The sequence below is a fragment of the Amphiprion ocellaris genome, chromosome 12 (genome assembly GCF_022539595.1).
Source record: "Amphiprion ocellaris isolate individual 3 ecotype Okinawa chromosome 12, ASM2253959v1, whole genome shotgun sequence".
In the NCBI taxonomy this organism is placed as follows: Eukaryota; Metazoa; Chordata; class Actinopteri; family Pomacentridae; genus Amphiprion; species Amphiprion ocellaris.
This window is the reverse complement of record NC_072777.1, coordinates 33,858,477-33,871,577: the sequence shown is the minus strand read 5'-3', so window position 1 is coordinate 33,871,577 and position 13,101 is coordinate 33,858,477. Positions and strand designations below refer to the sequence as shown.

Here is a 13,101-nt window from a genome sequence, read left to right as displayed (position 1 = left end):
TTTGGATGTGGCAATACGTTAATAAACATCCAGTGTGTTTGTTATCTTATCTGTTTGTGTTTATTTTAAATGGTTAACTTTGCTCACTGTCTGCTAAAAATGTCCGGCCCAGCTCATGTTCTTAGTTTGAAAATCCGGCCCGAGTCAATTTTTAATTGAATAGCCCTGCTGTATGGTCTCCTAATGATTTTACTTTTTTGTTATTCTAAATATAAAATGAAAATCAAAGCATTTCTAAAATTTCATATATCCCCTTTTGATCATGAAAAGGAAAAACGTCTTGTATTTCAATTTTATTTTTTGTATTTTAAAACGAAAATCAAATAACCACTCGTTTTTTGTTTTTCAATACCCGTTTCAGAACGGAAAATCCAATTGCCAAAATACACACGGACCTATAATAATAAAAATAACATCCTACAAGATTCTGTCTTAAAATGTATCTCACTAATTTGAATACTATGGTTAAAACCCTACAGTATTTTTTATTATACACATTTAAAAATAAAGGTTAGGGCACTACAATATTATAGGTAGTCTAAATTTACTTGACTAAATTAAATATCAAGATTTAAAAAGTATGTCATCATACTTTTTTAAAAATAGATTTTTAGTCCATATCTGTCTTATATTACTGACTGATATGTGGAAAGTACAGAAAAACGTAATTAGATTCTGTTATTGGTCATAATATTTACTAAATATTTATTTATTTAATATTTATTAGGAAGCTAATGCGATCTGTCCACATTTATTTACCGCTTCTTCTCTCTTTTGAACTACATTTCCCATGAGCGGCTGCTGCTGTGATTAGTCGTCATATCCCGCAGGAAATCTCGCGATAAGTGCGACTTGACCCTGCCCTATGTCTCGCGCACTCGCAGCTCCATCGCTCAGTATATAAAGCAGGACAACGACGGAAGGAGGACGGCTGGGGAGTCGCAGCCCGGGATTGTAAATAAGACCGCTGAAACTGTGTTTTATTTACAAAAGTAATGCCGGCTGTTTTAAATTATCGTTCCCAGTTGTTTTAAGTCGTTTTTCGTAATTTTTGGCTCTGTCTCTCTCGCCTATTTCCGTGTGGTTTTTACACTACGCGTATAATGGCGAGCTCGGCTAACTCGAACCCAGTGGTAAGGATCAATCTCTAAAGGATTGTCAGCGGGGGAAAATGGGGGTAAAGTTAACGGAAAGCTGTCGACGAGCTGCTTTTATTTGTTGCAGTAAAAATGAATCTGCTTTAACAAACACTTCACTGTTATATGTCCATTAAAAAGAAGTTCAGCCAACCGGCCATTTATAAGCAGTTTTCGAAACTAGGCAGCTCTTTCAGAGGGAACCGTCTTCTAGGAGAAACGGCAGTTAAAATTTTGAGGACAAATACAGGTTTCGGGGTGAAAATGCAATTATTTTGAGTTTGGTTGCTTCTCAGGTTTATTAGTCGTCTGTTAGGTCAGTTGGTAGTCTTTAGAGAAGCTGCTGAAATTATGTGATTTGATGTTTTGTGGTGTTACTTCAGTCAAAGCTTTGTTTGCCTGTTACCAAAAAAGGGACAAATTTAAGCTAACTCGAGCATAATTATTCGAAATCCGGATGTACGCAAAGCACATTGCCATCTTACACTGCGAATGAATTGAGCTTATTGTTTTTTTAAAAAATATATGAATTAAAGTCTCCTTCTTTTAGCCGAAAGTCGTCAACGTTCAGTCAACTGCCTCATCATTGTCCACCATTCCACGACCAGAAGGCAAGCTAGCCGTCCCAAACCACATCTTTTTACCCATGTCATGCCAAATTTATCCCGATTAAAAGCAACAAAAATTACTCAAAGCTGATTTTTCATTATTATTACACCGAAAAATATCCTTCACATTCCGCCACATGATGGTTAAGGGTAAAAACCCGGTGGCCGTCGAGCGCACAGTTGGCCGCTCCGTAAAATGGCTTCCGCGGCTCCGCTCTCTCGGTTCTGGCCCTCCTTCTTTCCGCTGCCTGGTTTTATACAGCCATATTGGCTCTCTAATATAGACTGCCCGGGATGGGAAGGTGCTACTCGACGCTACGTCACCGGCTCTACATATAAACACCAGACTGTGCTTTAAATAGTGGAGGAGCAGACAGGCCGAGGGGGAGGGAAGCAGAGACCGAGGTCTGCGCTGCGGACATCGGGGCAGGCGGTGGCCATCCTGCCTCCGTGTCGCTTTGTTTGTTTCTCGGTGCTCGTTGTGTACATCTGTGCGTTTGTTGTTGGACGGATGTGGTGATGCACAATGCGTGGTATCCCGAGAGACGTGACAGGAGGACACACAGAGTTGGTCCATATGGATTAGCACAACAAGGCACGCAGTGTCGTGCAAAAGCTATTGCTAAAGCCCAGGGATTATATTGCAGTGAGGCAGTTTTAGTGTTGAGCTGCCCATATGCAACAGCTATGCACAGTGCATTACAATATTACACTAATTAATGCTGCTTTGGCAATGCAAAACTGAATATATTGTCATTTTTACCCTTCTAATGTTTGGGGAAGCACTATTAGATCATTTTCACATTAAAATAAGTCCCCCTTTCTGCTGTTTCTTTTAAAACAGTATTAAACACAGTATTGACAGTGTCTTCTCCCTTTTTTATGTATTTGCTTTCTCGCAGCCTAAACTATACAAGTCTGTGATTGAAGATGTGATCAATGAGGTACGAGAGCTGTTTCTGGATGAAGGAGTGGACGAGCAAGTTCTTCTGGAGCTGAAAACGGTATACTCGAAATGTGAAATAATGCAAATAGCAAAAGGCTGTAATGATGTGATATGTGGCTTGGCTATTAAATAATAAAGTTAATGCTTTAGTTTAATTCGAGCAGATGGAAACTTTCAGTGGTTGTTTTCCCCCTGAGTAATGAAGACTACATGGTTCAGCTGACATAAACCTAGTCTCATACTTTAATTCCCACTGTCCCACTGTGAACATCATGCAGCATGTTATGTCCTGCGTTTTAAACTGTTATGTCAGTGGTTTTACAAATTCACGCCATCCTCCTCATGTGACAGTCACGTTTTTAACAGTATCGCTCGGTAATGCTCCGTAACAAGATTGTGAGCATTGGGCAGAATCTTGGCTTTTAAACAATTAGACCGCAAATGATATTATAATACCTGCCAGAAAAATTGCAATTAGGTATTTTCCCACAAATTGTTCAGCCCAGCTATCATCAGCAGTGTTTTTTCTGTATGCACTGACAGCAGGGGAAGTATCACTACAGCAGAAGTGCTGTGAGATGTGTTTCACCTTGTAGTTAAGTGTACTTTAGGGAGTAGACGTTTCTAACAACAGTCAGCTATTCACTTGAGAATTTCCTTCATGTAGTAATTAAATATACCTCTATGTAAGACTGCCCTGGATGGATTTGTTGTCCAATAAAAGACCTGTGTTGCAGCAACTATAACAAATTCCAAAATATCTACAACAGCTGCACGTGGCGTCTTGCTTTACGCCGAGTCTGAGACAGCCTTCTGACAAATTCTGTCATCTGCTGTTTTCATCTGATACTGCAGCTATGGGAGAACAAACTGTTGCAGTCCAAGGCAGTGGAGGGCTTCCATACTGAGGAGCAGGCAGCCCTGCAGGCCGCCCATCAGCAGCAGCAGGTTCAGCAGGTCCAGCAGGTGCAACAGGTCCAGCAGGTGACCCAACCCGCACAGGCCCAGCAAGTCATCCTGCCTCCCCAGCAACAGCAAGGTGGGTCAGCGCTGGCACATAGAGGTAAAAAAAAAAAAAAAAACACAACAGTGTGAAACATCGAACATCTGTGAATGCATCTTTTTACATAAGTCAACACTGAATTTTGTACCCAACTTGCATAAGAAATATCTCTATTCAAGTGATAATGTGGCAGAAGTTGATATTCAACAAGAGATTATTGTGCATTATTTTGTCCTGATTTGATATTCTGAGAAGTTTTAGGGGCATATTATGATATAACTGGAACATGTTTTTCTCCACAGCTCCCCAGCAGCAAGTCATTGTTCAGGATTCTAAGATTCTTCAGCACATGAGTGCAACGGGGATGGTGAGTCACATAGAATGAATGAAATGATTTTGGGATTTCAGATTCAGTAGAAAATCAGTGAGAGCAGTTCTTGTGTGTTGAGCAAAACCAAAAATAGTACAGCAAGCTACAACTAGTCATGTGACGTTAACAAGATACAGGTGATGGTTATGGATGGGCAGGGACTCATCTTTTTATAATCATCTTTTGTTGTAATGGGAATGTGTTTATGACATAGAGGCACTCTGTTAGTTTTATGTTGTTATTTCAGAGAATGGAGTGAACTGAGTCCTTTCTCTGAAATAAAAACATAAAACTAACAGAGTGCATTTTTGTTTTCAAGCACACATTGAATATCCAGCCAAAAAGGAAGAGGGAAATCATCTTAATAAAGATGCACAATATTTTAATTTTGCAGATATTTTCCAACTCGTTTTGGGTGATTGCCAAGACCAATGAATGCACTTTTTTCTCTCTTAATCACAGAGTGCATCTGTTATCCCTCACTCTGTATTAACATATCATTGTGTATTGAACCATGGATAATTTATTATCTTTCATAAATGTCATAAATAGTATTGCATTGTTTTTAAGTAATGCTTTGGCTTACATATCATTACAGTGTCTGGTACTTCAGCATGAGCCCATGGAGGACGTATGTTTGTGGACAGGCAGGCAGAACTCCAGACCAGGGTGTCATAATGTTGTATGAACCAGGCCATTATTTCATTTTCTAGGGCAGTGGGTGCGGCTCACAGATTTTGGTTAACTGCTGTACAGACATTTGAGCCCATCTACACACGTCATGTCTGATTACAGTAACTTGATCACCTCTGTTGACTTGTTGAATGTAATTGTGTTTCCAACCACTGATTGTTAACATTATAAACATAAAATACAATGCTTTTCAAATACACACATTCACTGCATGCAAAAAGAAAAGCACTTAAATTTGCATGTAAAAGATTTTCAAACAGGACTGTAAACATGTCGCATGGCAAGCATTATCTGCCTGTTTGTTTTCACATGGGCCGATGACGATGTTTCGTCTGTAGCTTTTATCAGCTGATACTGATGACATGCCCATATCACCTCTGCATTCGTAGATCTTCATGTGTGCACGCTTTTCCTCAGAGCTTAATGACCGAGTTGGTTGACTAACAGATTGATAAAGGAAACTGAAAGTAAGAGAGTAGAGAAGAAAGACTTTTAGAGAGTAGTTTAGTAGTCTGGATAACAGTGGAGATGAAGCTAATGATAATACATCCTCTTAGGTGCTCCTGTTGTGTCTCATGCACATCGATAAACACACCTTATTCTTCATCGCTTACATTGTTGCACAGGGAACACTTCACTTCCTTTTGTACTTCCTTCTCTCAACAACACTTCTGTTCTGCAAACCATCTGTTAATGTTGAGGCTTCAGTTCTTTTTTTAAAATCCTCAAACACCATTTATAAGCTTCACTTGAAAATGTCTAGTCTTTAACTATCAACCCGAGCAGATAAAATGAGTTCAAATACGTAAAGGCTGCTTTTATCATGTCAGCAATGGGAATATGTGGATTTGTTCTTTAATTGTGAAAGTTTTAATATTAAAGCACATAACACTAAAGTCCTGCATACCTTTGTGTATATTTTTAATGCAAGGACAGTCTTGATGTTTGAACAATCTGTTTTTTTCACATTCTTGAATCCCCAAATCTTCAGCTTCAATATTATTTGCTACACAACTAAGAGTGTCCTCCTGACTGCAGTGTTTTATCCCTTATTTACTGTGTGCATGTTCTTCTTTTCTCCTCTAGAGTGCAGCAGCTACTGCAGCAACCCTTGCTTTGCCCACAGGGGTCACCCCATACCAACAGCTCATCACCAGCCAAGGTAAAACACTCTCACGTTTACCTCTGCATTAAAATTTGAGGAAATACTCTTATATTGCCATATTTTACAAGATATGTATGCACAGTCAAAACATCAAAATCCTCTGTCCTGTGATGTTTCAGGTCAGATACTGCAGGTGGTCCGTGCTGCCAATGGGGCTCAGTACATCATCCAACAGCCCCAGCAGCAGATCCTCCTGCAGCAGCAGATGCAGCCTGGTGGCGTGCAGGCACCGGTCATACAACAGGTATGCTCCGTCACACAGAGGCCATTAGATTTGGTAGGAGAGTTGGAAACAAAACCGGCTCAAAAACACTGCAACACACAGCTGCTTCCATCAATTTATCCATGTTAATCTGCCCATAACAACTAGGTTAAATAAGGTTACATAGCTGTGGGTCCTGTGGCTGTGAAACTGTGGAAGAACCAACTGTTGGAAAAATAACCTGGATTTATGTATAAAGAAGTGCCATGAAAAACATCAATGATTCTGGGAAATCTGTGCTTCTTGCTCAGACCTCACGTTTCCCCTGAAGAAGCACAGTGTACCTATCACCCTGCTGTTTCTGTCTTCTCCAAAAGAAACCAAAACAATTTAAGGCATATATCCACTTTAAAACTCAACTGGACTACTGTTAATTCAAATTAGACTAAGTCATTTGAGATTCAGTGCACCCTTTTTGCATTTTGTTATTGTACTCTCTTCCCCCCCAAGAAAACTAAGCTTACATAAAATGTGGATTTTGTTGTGTTGATTATGTGTCCAGGTTCTGGCTCCTCTACAGGGAGGCTTGCCCCAGCAAACAGGAGTCATCATACAGCCACAGCAAATCGTCTTAGCTCCAGGAAACAAAGTCCAAGGCAATACACAGGTCAGAACTTCAGTTTTCTTCATGATGTTTGCAATGCAGCTAATGTTTTTGTATTTTCCCCCTACAATCTCTAACAGCCTTTCATCATGCCATAATTAGGTGCTATTTGGGTTGTTGCATAAAAGACCTGCCAGTCACACATCAAACCCAGTCCAGTGTCAGTGAACATTGTCATGAACGTTCCCTGTTCTCCTGGGTTCCTCCTATCATCAGGTGATGCAGGCAGCAGCGATGGCGCCACAGCCTGGTCAAGCAGCAACAGCAGCTCAGGTGCCACAGGTTCAACAGGCCCAGGGAGCAGCTGCTCCACAGGCCCCACAACAAGCCCAGCAGCAGGCTCAGCCCCAGGCCCAGCCACAGCAGCCTCCCATGATGCTGCAGGTGGACGGAGCCGGTGACACCTCCTCAGAAGAAGACGAAGATGAGGAGGAGGAATATGATGAAGATGACGAGGAGGAGAAAGACAAGGATGGTGGAGAGGATGGGCAGGTTGAAGAGGTGAGCAATTAAAAGAAACGAATGTTTGTGAAATGAGCGCTCATGTTTTAAGGAAGCTTTATTTGGTGGTTTTGCAGTGGAGGACTTCATAATGCAGCAGATATTAATGTCAAATATCTGTCACGTTTCTTTCATTTCAAAATCAGAATATTACACGTTGCCCTCCAGTGATAAATTAAATGCTGGGATGTATGAATTTACCATTTACAGAACTCTGTATTCAGACTTGTCCACCTTATTTATGACGTAAAGCACAAGGTTTCTGCACAGTGTGGAAGTAGATTTTTGTAATTTACAGCTCTGGCTAAATGTGAAATAGGGAAAAGAGCATAGACAAATATATTTCCTTACTGTATTGTTTTGTAAATAAAAAACTCAGAATTTCTAGAACTGAAAGCATCATAAAAGCACAATGTTTGGAACAGCTAAACTGTTTCCCACTGTGTAGGACGGCACAGGTCAGAGCGAGCTTGATGTTACCTAGGGCTGCAACTAATGATTATTTTCATTGTTTGTGATCATTAGTTGTTTGGTGTAATAAATGTCAGAAAACTGAAAAAATATCGATCTGTGTTTCCCAAAGATGAGCTCCTCAAATGCCGTCTTTTGTCCAATTTACTGTCGTAGAGGAGGAGAGAAATAAAGAAAAGAAGGAAAGAATTTTATGATAAATTGATTATCAACATTGGTGGATATTAATTCAACAGTTGACAACTAGTGTGTTCATTCTTGCAACTGTAATGTTGTCAAAAGCAAGAAGTGTGCTGTTCCAGTGCTCACACTCCTACACAGAGCTGCCTCTGTCACAATCTGCACAACAGCTCTGACTCAAGTGTCTTAGAACAGCTCCGTATCTGGACATCGACAGCCAAATTAATTTGAAAGAAAATGTGGCTGTATATGAATTACACGTACACATAGCATCACAAACAACCCAGATTAACCTTGTCTGAACATTCATGAGTGTTTCAGTGATGCATTTCCAAGAAAACCGACTCTTTTCTGCATCAGGAAACCACACCTTTATGGCTTTGTTCATCGTAGTTTCCATGGATACAGTCACTAATAAAGGCTGCACAGACACTGAAAATTAAATGAACTTTTCAACCCATTTGCAGCTCTTATTTATAAAACAGACTAAAAAATAGGGAAAACAATAATGTAATATTTATTCAGTATGTTAAAGGAAACTAATACACAAACACTGGTCCTCTTTGGGCACAGATCTATTTGTTTGCTGTCTTACCGTTGCAGCGTGAATAAAATGCTGTGCATTTAGCTTGTCTGTGTATAATGGTAGTTGATTTTTATGAGCTACAGTTTTCTAACATTTACTTGGCAACATGCTAGCACGCGTTAGAATGTAACATACATGATATCAGTTGGATTAAGAACTAATTCATTTACGTAGGAACTGTCTAGCTGTTTGGAATATCTACTGCAAATTTGAGTGTACAAGTGTTGAATTTTGACATGCAAAATGTGGAGAAATCCTGTGAACAATTCGCATTAAACTTTTTGGTTTCATTTCCTCATCAGGAGCCACTGAACAGCGGAGATGACGTCAGCGATGAAGAGGACCAGGAGCTGTTTGATACAGAGAATGTAGTGGTGTGCCAGTATGACAAGGTAGGAAATAATTTTTAATTCTGAGAGAGGCTCCAATATACCCAAACTAACCTGTGTGTAGAAATATGCCCCTTTCTTATAATTCTGTTACATCTCTTGATAGAGATTTTTTGCCAGAACATGTTGACTTCTTGCAACCCTAACGCACTTAGTGTTTCAAAACAACATCCAGACAGAGATGTAAGCACTCGTATTTACACGAGCAATGAAAGCAGGTTGTTTTATTGAGTAATCATAAAATATCACTTTGAAGCAATAAAGTATTTGCAATAAAGAAATAACCACAGAGAAAATGTGAGTAAAACCCATAGCGCTGTTTTACCGCACATAAATAAAACATTAATGTTAGTTCTGCTTACTGAAACACTGTCAAATATTATGCTGCTGTAGACTAAAGGAATGCTAAATGTCTCTTAAGCTATTTTCATAGCAGCTTCTGGGACATTTTTGAAGAAAAAAATAGGGCATTGAGGACTAGTGTTGGTGCTGAAAATGTGACGCGTGGTTTTTAAATTTCACGTACTTGTGACCTCATGGTGTTCATAGTTTTTGGATTCAGTCATTGGACGGTGGCTGTACCCGATTGCGACTCAGTTCCACGTAAAAGTTTCCATTGAAGTGCAGGGATTCTTCGGAATTATGACAAAACAAAAAGGTGGCTTGTACACTGCATGGCATAGCACAGAAGCACAGTGAAGAGAAAACACACAAGATGCACCGTCAGAAAAGACAAAACCCCCGTAAGTGTTGTCTTTTCATTGGTAGGTAGAGCGCTTTCATATGTTTTCTTTCTTCTTGTAACTGTTTAGTACACTCATAAAGCTTAAAACTAAAAAATACAATGTTAAATTTAGTGTGTAGATCAAATCTCTAATATCGTTTGTAGATTAATCGATAGAAGAAGAGTGTATAGTGGCAGCTCTAGGGTGAAAAAGGCCATGAAGTAAACGCTTAAAGATGCATTTCACAAAATGAGAGCCTTTACTGTTGGATATTAGCACCGCTTTCTAACTTGATACACCTTTTTGCCTCGAGTGTGGCTTTTGATTGCCAGTATCAAATGGCACTAAGTGTATTAGGACACTCTTTGATGCTAATTCATTGCGAATAAAGGTCAGCGCTGGTTAATATCACAGTATTTGTGTCTGGCCGAGTCATCTGTGTGCATGGGCTAAAGCCATTAACCAGAGTGTCCACTGTAAACTGAAACAGTGTCCATCTGTCCTTGACGCCCACAACGTTAATTTCCTCCTCTTTGCTCCCCAGATTCACAGAAGTAAGAACAAATGGAAATTCCACCTGAAGGACGGGATCATGAATCTGAACGGGAGAGACTATGTCTTCTCCAAAGCCATCGGGGATGCCGAGTGGTGAAGTAGAAGCAACAGGAGCAGGAACTCTGTAACTCCTATCCAGTTAACAGAAACTTCAGCGTCCTTCCATATCCTGTGACTGGATTCATTCAGGAAACTACTTCTGAGTCTCTGAGAACTCTGACAAACCCAAAGGACTGTGAGGTACTGTAAAAACCCTGAGTGTCGGCAGAAACACTCGACTAGCCTTGCGGGATGAGAAACCTACAGGGGAAGGGAAAGCCCATGAACAGAGCATTGTTCCTCTTTGTTGTTTTTTTTTCTTCTTCCAGGCTTCTCTGCCTTTTTTTCCTGAGAGAATTCACATACTTTGGAAAGTAGGCATTTCACATCGTGCAGATGTAGTGGACCAGGGTGACCTGACCTGACCTTCCCCGCCGCAGGAGCTCAGAGGTCATTCATGATAACCCCGTAGATGATAAACACCTTTAAAATGCACTGTAGTCGGTTGACTGGATTGACTCGTGTCTACATTTAAGTCCAAACTTAGTGCCACCAGTCAAGATCGCTGCCTTTAGAGTGACCAGAATCACCTTTTTGCTTCTAATTTCTGTTCTCAAATCATAATTGTCTCACTTCATGATTATAAAAATGGTGCTCCAGAGTGTTTTATGTAGTTAACCTATGATTGTTTTAAACATTTTTTTTTAAAATATGTTTAATGAAGGCTTGAGAAAAAGAAGGTAAAATTACATTAATCCTAATTTAATAGTAACATAAAAGCGTTTTTTTAATCGTCTAAGCAGCGCCGAATCCCAAAAAAAACCACTTTTTTTTTCCTCATTGGCTTCTCTGGAGCTTCATTCCATCTTTATCTTAAAATTCTATAAAAAAGACACTGAATTCATTTAAGAATTGTACAAAATGTCTTGTTGGTATATCTCCTTTACTCTTTATTTTAGTTCTCTGCAGCCGTCACAAATTTTGCACTGTCGGTTTATCAATGTGTTGTGAAGTCAGTCAGTCCAGTTAATCAATAGCCACAGCATTCTCTGTTCTGCCTCTGTGTGTGTGTTTGACAATGACTGACTGTACAGGCACGAGTGTGTGTGTGTGTGTGTGTGTCTGTGTGTCTGTGTGTCTGTGTGTGTGTTTGCCATCACTGCTTTTTTCCCCCACACAGAAATGTATGAGTTAATTTCTCTTGCACACCCCATTATCTCAAAATGTTACAGTTAGAACAGAACAGTGAGGGCGGTGTCTTTTTTTTTCTTTCTTCTATTTATTCCTGAAAATGTTCTATTTTTTGAAAAGGTTGGAAAGCCGCACCAAACTGTGCTCTTATAATCTAATAAGTGTTCCTTTTTTCTTTCTTTTCTTTTCTTCTGTTGGCTGGACAAAAAAATGCTACATAAATAACGCTGTGTTCCAAATCATTTCATCCACCGTGCATTCTCCTGTGCTTTCATTTTATTCATGAATTTTAAAAATGAGAATATTTTCTATCCAAGTGAGTTTAACTCGATAAAAGGGGCCTGTGTGTTTCTCTGCTGTTTGTTTTTAGTGCCCCTTGTTGCAGCAGTTTGAAATAAAGTCATACGTGTTTTTTGACTGTCGTGTCGGTTGGCTCTGTAGAGTAGTTTGTTTTTTAAAGAAACCACATTAACACAGAGGAAGCGATGGTGCGGGACTGGATATAGAAACAAGAAGTGACAGATAATTTTCTTTTTCTTTACATTTTCGCCCACATGATCAAGTGAAGTGTCCATAAATGAGGCTGTTGCTTTTACACAGTTGATAGCGCCAAGTGAAGGGTTTTCCAAAACATTTCAAGTAGAGCGTCGCTTTAAGAACAAAATACAGCAACCTTTATCTTTCAGGACACAGCATTCAGTAGCTCTCAGTCACTAAAAATCCAACATGCCCTTGTATTTCTTTCTTTGTTTCCATATCTCTGGATGTCGCGTGTGCCTTTTTGAACTTTGGTTCTTTTTTTTCGGTCTTCACAAATGATGGAATGAAGTCTATTAAAATGTATTTTCTGCTTTCTATTTGTTTTTGTCATGTGTGTTCTAACTGCTGTTTAGATAATTAAGGAAATGTATTGTTCATATTATTCATTTAATTTTTCTTAAATTAAATCAAGTTTGGAACAAAACACAAGAAAGTTGTGCCTTGAGTACATTTAAGTTTGGTTTTACCAAAAAATAAATAAATGAAAATTACATTTTTGCCATATTTGTAGCTCTAGCGATGCTCTAATACTTTCTACTGGCAGAAGCTGGACATCCTCACCTGTTTATCTGTGTTTTTAACGACTTTTCCTTCACTCTTAGCTATTTCAACCTTTACAGACTTTTGTAACTCTTTATGAACTCTGTGGTTTGCAATTTAACCATGCTGGCTTTCTACATTTTTCAATATTTGGATAATATTTATCGCTGTGTTTTAAATGTTTATTACTTTTTCTTACTTCAGCTGTTGTGTATTCGGTACCGTCAGTAGATTTTTTTTTCTTGACTTTTCACCTCAAAAACACAGATTTACACTTCTGGGGTTTAAGATGTAGTATACCTAAGCAACCAGTCCTGTCAGGCTTCCTACATCATTACTCCTTGTTATGAATGAGTTTCTGTTGCACTGATTGTTTTATCTTCTTGCTGCCTACAGCAAAAAAAACATTGTTTTACTGTGTAGTAATATTGAAGATATGCGTACCTGTTGGTAATAACGTGGCAAAATTGCAATTACGTGTATAGAAATTTGTCATTCTAGTGCAGTAAGTGCACATTTCATACTTTTCTCAATCAAATCTTTAATTTTTGGAGGAACAAGTGTTTAATTATTAAGTGAGGTTACTTTGAGGAAAAC

General features: G+C 39.2%; 1 protein-coding gene across 2 annotated transcripts; it reads left to right on the top strand.

Annotated features, from left to right (window-relative positions):
- Positions 1-910: 910 nt before the first annotated feature.
- gtf2a1 (general transcription factor IIA, 1) lies at positions 911-12,281 on the top strand. 2 transcript variants are annotated; one of them, XM_023271099.3, is made up of 10 exons: positions 911-1,133; positions 2,647-2,748; positions 3,546-3,729; positions 3,996-4,060; positions 5,843-5,918; positions 6,041-6,165; positions 6,686-6,790; positions 7,004-7,288; positions 8,828-8,917; positions 10,184-12,281. In XM_023271099.3, the coding sequence occupies exons 1-10, from the start codon at positions 1,104-1,106 to the stop codon at positions 10,289-10,291; spliced, it is 1,170 nt and encodes a 389-aa protein (XP_023126867.1). In that variant the 5' UTR covers positions 911-1,103; the 3' UTR covers positions 10,292-12,281. The 2 variants fall into 2 exon arrangements, with proteins under 2 accessions (XP_023126867.1, XP_035804484.1); XM_035948591.2 differs by having other exon boundaries at positions 3,546-3,753.
- The last annotated feature ends 820 nt before the right edge of the window (positions 12,282-13,101 follow it).